The sequence below is a fragment of the Pyrus communis genome, chromosome 17, assembly GCF_963583255.1.
Source record: "Pyrus communis chromosome 17, drPyrComm1.1, whole genome shotgun sequence".
Lineage (NCBI taxonomy): Eukaryota > Viridiplantae > Streptophyta > Magnoliopsida > Rosales > Rosaceae > Pyrus > Pyrus communis.
In genome coordinates, this window is record NC_084819.1 from 631,275 (window position 1) to 637,808 (window position 6,534).

Below are 6,534 nucleotides of genomic sequence, written 5' to 3' on the forward strand. Positions count from 1 at the left end.
ATATCAAAAAAGATTAAAAAATATTCAAATATTCTTCAATGGATATATAATATATGATGTAACAGCTAAGTTATTTGACTTTTTACTTTTAGTTTTTCTTACAATAAACAAAGAAGAAATCAAATATATTTAATTAAAATTTAAAGTAAGGGTCTCATTGAACCAATAGAATAAAAACTAAAATTAATTTTAATTATTTTATAATAGTTAACGTAACTATAGGCCCAAGTCGAGATGGAGAGCAATTCAACTCAAGCTCTTGCCGCTTTCAGAGATCACTCACGAGACTTGTCTGCATTGAGATTATTAGCAGAGACTTTTCAGATTACGAAAACTCTACCAGAGATACTTTTCAGATTATGGAAACTCTACACCCTTCTAAGTTTCTGCACGCCTCTAGAACTTGTAATGGAATAGCCCATAGATTGGCTTAGTTTGCTACTTCCATTGGCAATGTAATAGTTTGGTTTTAGAATCCCTTAACCTTATTCAGAATCTCCTCCTCAAAGATATGATGTAACCTTCGATTTCAAGTCGATAATATATTGTCTTCCTTTAAAAAAAAAAGGCAATTATGATGCTCTAACAGCATCGACAATGGAGATGTTAAAAACTCACTCTTAAAAAGATAAAAAGAAAAGGCAGGCAGTACTGTAATTGTAACCCTTTTCAAATTCCACCAACAACAAAATCCTTCGTCTCTCTGCTCTCTCTCTATTTACCAGTTACCCACTGTTACTCTTTACCATCTCTGCCATTCATTGGGGAGGGGTAACTAGTAAGCAGAAAGATTAGGGGGTGCGCCAAAAGCCCTTAAATTTACAACACTCCACCCTCTCTCCGCCTCTCCGACCTGGATAGATCCTAAACCTCGAACACCAATCTCTCCTTTCATCCTATGCGACGATTTCCCTGAAAAGCTCTCCGGGCGTTACTGGTCTTCTTCTCCAGATTTTGAGGTAAAACAATGAATATTTTTAAATATTTTAATGTTTTAGTTCAATTAATTTTCGATTGATTTGTGCTTCGGCTTCACCTTATCGATTGCCCGTAACCTGTTATTTGCACTTTACAATCCAAATCTTTGTTGGGTTCTCTGTAAAAACTAAATCTTCATAGGCGTCTCTTGCCCTTCCGTGGTTAGTTTATTGTGTAGCAGATAGTGGGTTTTGATTGTTCTCCTCGTTTCTTCGATTTTTTTTTCAATTATTGCAAAAGGGTTTCTCTTCAAATTTAGAATCTGTTATGGGTTTTGCTTCTTTTATTTTTTCTCATGTAATTTTGAGCAGAATGTATTTATTTGAGTAGATAATGGGAGTCGGTTTACATTTGGGTATTTGGTTGTTTGCAGTAGTTGCTAATGGTTATTGATCTTTTGCTCATATTGTTATCATTATTGTTGTTGTTATAGTTGGCGTGTTTTGATTTGTTTTAGGAATTTATGGGGAAGAAAGTTAAGAAGAAGGCTAGAGCTCCTCCAAGGGAGAAGTTGGTTGCAGTCGATTCCCCCAAAAAAGTCCCCCAACCAAGCAACCCAAGTGTTAAGGACGGTGATGATGGGGTTTCAGTTGCGAAAGAGAGAAGGCCTTGTCCTCATGTTGAAAAAGGTGTTGATTTGGATAAATTGTCAGCTAAAATTGGGTCTTCAGGACCTGTTAGGTGTGAAGATTGCAGGGAAGGAGCGCTTGATAGGAGGGGTGGTAAGGGAAAGGGAAAACATGGGAAGAAGAAAGGAAGTTCCTCAGTGGATTCAAAATCGGAGTCCAAAGCCATTTGGGTTTGTTTGGAGTGTGGTCATTATTCTTGTGGCGGGATTGGGCTTCCTACAACCCCTCAGTGTCATGCAGTTCGGCATGCCAGGCAGACTCGTCACCCAATTGTGATCCACTTTGAAAAGCCACAGATGTGGTGGTGCTTCCCGTGCAACATGCTTGTTACAATTGAAAAGACAGAAGAGGATGGTGAACAAAAAGATGTGTTTGCGGATGTTGTGAAATTGATAAGGGGTCATTCATCAGAGGGATCATCGGTTAATGCTGAGGATATGTGGTTTGCAAGTGGCAGTGTGACAAGCGAAATCAAATCAGCTAGCAACATATCATGTGGTTTGGATGGAAGAGGTGGTTATATGGTTAGAGGCTTGGTTAATCTTGGTAACACTTGTTTCTTTAATTCTGTCTTACAGAACCTTCTAGCCATAGATAGGTTGCGGGGTTACTTCTTAAATTTAGATGCATCTACTGGAGCTCTTACTGTTTCATTGAAGAAACTCTTTACTGAAGCAAAACCAGAGGCAGGACTTAAGAATGTGATAAACCCAAGGTCACTTTTTGGTTGTGTTTGTTCCAAGGCTCCCCAATTTAGGGGATATCAGCAGCAAGACAGTCATGAATTGCTTCGTTGCTTACTGGATGGATTGTGCACTGAGGAGTTGAGTATGAGGAAACGTATAAATTCTTCTCAGGAAAATGGGAATCCATCAAACTCAGGTCCTACTTTTGTGGATGCTACATTTGGGGGCCAAACATCAAGTACTGTTTGCTGTGTTGAATGCGGTCACTCCTCAACTGTGTACGAGTCATTTTTAGATCTGTCATTGTCAGTTCCAACCAGAAAATCCCCATCTAAGGCTGCCCAACCCACCTCTCGAGCAAAGAAGACGAAGTTGCCGCCTAAGAGGAGTGGAAAGCTGCGGCCTAAAAATAACAAAGAGAAGAATTCTGTACCATCACCAAGTGTTCCAACGCCATCAAGCAGCGGTGAGGTTTCTGACCATTCTGACCAGCCACAGTCTAGGTCAACCGACCCAAATGTGGCTGAACAAAAGGAATTAGTTGCAAATAGTCTATCTGCTGTCCAAGAATCTCCAAATGAACAAGTCTGTGAGGATGCAGCAGAGCAAACATCAACTTTGTTGGATGATTGTTCAGGGTTGGATTATCTTGATTCAGGAAATATGTTAGATGACAATGAAGTCTGTGAGGATGCAGCAGAGCAAAGATTAACTTTGTTGGATGACTGTTCATGGTTGGATTATCTTGATTCGGGAAATATGTTAGATGACAATGATTTCTCTTCACAAAATAATGATGTCTCAATTGTTCAAGATTCCGAAAACAAGAGTTCACATCTTAATGATGTCTTTCTACAGAGTGGCTCTGAATCTAGTAATCAGGTTTTTACGCTTAATAAGGAACCCAATGTAGAACCTGACCGTTCTTCAGTGAATTCTTGGGAGGAAGAGCTCCCATTACAGGTTCAGGATTCTGAAGTTTTGTTGCTTCCATATAAAGCAGAGTGTTCTACCACTGAGGAAATCATGGGAGGCGAAGGTGAGGCCTCCTCATCGGTTGTGGGTTGTGGACAAGATGACTTTGGCTTTGGGGACTTATTCAACGAACCTGAAGTTTATGGGCCCCCTACAAGACCCTCTGTAGGTGAGGGAGGCACAGACACTAGTATCATAGCTAGTGAGTCTGATCCTGATGAAGTTGATGATACTGATTCTCCAGTGTCTGTAGAGAGTTGTTTGTCTCATTTCATAAAGCCTGAGCTTCTTGCCAATGAAAATGCTTGGCATTGTGAGAACTGTTCCAAAATTCTTCAACGCCAAAGGTTGGAAGAAAAGAAGCAGGTAAGATCTGCTGCTAAAGTTTTGTTAAATGGATGTGAGGCTAGAACACAAGGTGACTCACTGAGTTTAAATATGGGTCCTGCTGATGTCAGAAGGCTTGGTAATGGGAATGTCAAAAGCAATACTGGTTGTAATCAGTTTGGTGAAAACTTCGTTTTGCACGATGGAAAAATAAATTGCTTGAACCAAAATTGCTCAGCAATTGAGAATGGTCGATCAGATAAGTCGAATTCTGTTGTTTGTCAACAACAAGATGAGATGGAAGATGCTCCTCCAGTGCAGTCAAATACTTCAGATTGCACTAACACTTGCAGTCTAGAAAGTTTCAGTGATCAAGTCATTGATTCTAGGGCTGATGAGTCTAGAAGTGCTAGTTTCACCTGTGACATTGTACCACAGACTAATTATGGGATATTGGATGGACATCGTGAATCAGAAGAAAGTGAGGATGAGGAAGTAAATTCCAAACTTGTGAATGTGAAGAGGAATGCGACTAAAAGGTACCTCATCAACAGGGCCCCACCTATTTTGACTATTCATCTTAAGAGGTTCAGCCAAGATACTCGTGGTCGCTTGAGTAAATCGAATGGCCATATCAGTTTCGGAGAAAAAATTGATCTTAGGCCATATATGGATTCCAGGTATCTATCTTACTTTTTATTAAAGTTTATTTTACATTTCAAAATGCCACAGAAACATTACTGCTTGTCATGGACTCATGATTCTGTTTTGGCCCTTTCTTGGAAGAAACATTCAAATTGTTAGGAAAACCATTTTATACCATCTTAATGGGAGGGGGAGAGCAGGGTTAGCACTAGTAGGTAGACAACAGCAGCTTGCGAGTGGGTTGTGGCACGTGGTTGGCCGATCATTTGTCACCTCAAGAACTTGAACTCTTAATATACTACTCTGAAATAGAATTATTCTATGACTCCATGGGATGTTCCTGCATAGAGCTGAATGGCGACCATACTGTTAATATTATCTTTATACCTTGTTTCCTTTAAATAATGCACTCTAGTTTGTGTGTTTGTTTTGGAATTATCATTAAATAATGGACTATAATTTGTGTGTTTGTTTTGGAATTATTACCTCAATTTGGTGTGGGTCCCCGTACTTTTTGGGGCTAGATGTAGCCTAACTCTTTGCTACCCAAGGATTGAAGTTGCTAGCCCATGTGGTGGATGTAGCCCCATTTTCCGGCCCATTGGGGATGAAAATTTTCATTAGAGCTATAAATGTGGTAGCCTCAAGGAGGATAAAGCCCGCGTTGGGGATGCTCTAAGGTCATTGGCACTGGTAACTTTTTTTTTGGAAATAGGAAGAAACAAGGTATTTAGTCCTTTTTTTCCTGTCGGAGAAAACAGTAGTGAAATTATTACACATAAAGGAGGAAGCATATTAAATGATAGTTAATATGTCAATAACACCAAGGAGAAATTAAGCTACATTATGCTTTCAACATTTAGAACTTTTTTTCATAGGTTTCCAGACTTGTTTAAGCCTTTCTGTTCTGTTGGTCCATGTGTTGTTACATACTAGAGCTTGTTTTGATGTCTTTTGGAAACGGAATCAAGAAGTCATCTATGCATAATTTTTAATTTTTTTCACGTGGTTGAAATGTTTCAGTTCTAAAGACAATTACAATTTGCTTCATCTGATTGACTCCTAATGCCAATACATGGTTGAGCTTGTCTTTGTGAAATTATCATAATGTAGAAGATATTGCCGATGCGTACATTGACTCATAATGTAGTTACATGTGCTTCACATTGTACTTGCTTGCTCGTTTTGTTCCTAGTTTCCTTAGTGTGGTTTAGACTGCATTAATTGGTTATACAGATTGCAAGTTAAATTTCCGATTGCCAAGTGTATTAATAGTGTGGCCATGGTGTTCTTTTGAGCTTTACAGGTGCATAGATGGGGAAAAGTATGAATACCAGCTACTTGGGGTTGTGGAGCATTCTGGAACCATGAGAGGGGGCCACTATGTTGCATACGTGAGAGGGGGTGAAAGGAGCAGAGGAAAAACTGAGAGAGAAAATATTCTTCATGCGTGGTATTATGCTAGCGATGCACATGTGCGTCAGGTTTCCCTAGATGACGTTCTTCGCTCTGAGGCCTATATCTTATTCTATGAAAAAACTTGAGGTGAATCCAACTTTCAATAGGATGTTGCTGGCGTTTCTAAAGTTCCAGTTCTCGGCCTAAAAGCCACCTGAGCTTCCACATGGGAGAGAGAGAGAGAGAGAGAGAGAGGAAAACCAGAGGTGAGTGTACAACTCCGATAACAATATGTTTTTTATACCCATTCTTTGAAGATGTAATGATCTTTTAGATGTATACCGCTACTTGTATCATCAGAAAACGGGGTTTTCTTTGCTTTACAGCCCCATTGCCCCAGGGGCCTTAGCTGCATCAATTACTCAAGATTTCTAAGTAATGTTTGTTGTTTACTACGATTACATTTTAGGCAAGAAGCATTGCTCATTTGACCTTCAATGAGAATTTCTTTTCATCCTTTTGATTAAGAATTGTTTCGGCAATTTAATGCTCCCTACATTACATTACATGATCCAGGCTTGAATATGAGCACGACTTGTGGCTTGAAAGAGGGTTGGCGCATGCACTGTATGTACTGAAATCTATTGCAACTGGTAGACAATCTTGTCAGCTGCAATTTTCCTCATGCTAGAAGTTCGACGATTCTCGCTCTTTAGTTTCTCAGGCTCTTTGTTATTTATGGCCATCTGATTGAATGAATCAAAGCCTCCTTCATTGTTATATTATCTTCTTATACAAAAGCTCTATTACTAATGTATGCAGATTAGTTTCTAGTTGAATCTTGAGCATTCTTGTCTATCTCTTTGAGTATTTAGGGTTTGTCTTAGGAGTGCACA

The 6,534-nt window shown here is 39.3% G+C and overlaps 1 protein-coding gene across 1 annotated transcript; it reads left to right on the forward strand.

The window, feature by feature from the left end:
- Positions 1-661: 661 nt before the first annotated feature.
- On the forward strand, positions 662-6,158 carry LOC137723502 (ubiquitin carboxyl-terminal hydrolase 2-like). Its single transcript, XM_068462695.1, has 3 exons — positions 662-959; positions 1,436-4,275; positions 5,547-6,158. Exons 2-3 carry the CDS (start codon positions 1,442-1,444, stop codon positions 5,782-5,784), a joined length of 3,072 nt encoding a protein of 1,023 aa, XP_068318796.1. The 5' UTR covers positions 662-959; positions 1,436-1,441; the 3' UTR covers positions 5,785-6,158.
- Positions 6,159-6,534: the final 376 nt, after the last annotated feature.

Coding starts and splice junctions, on each gene's coding strand:
- LOC137723502 (XM_068462695.1), top strand. CDS start 1,442: ATGGGGAAGAAAGTTAAGAAGAAGGCTAGAGCTCCTCCAAGGGAGAAG. Junction 4,276..5,546: donor AGGCCATATATGGATTCCAG/GTATCTATCTTA, acceptor TGAGCTTTACAG/GTGCATAGATGGGGAAAAGT.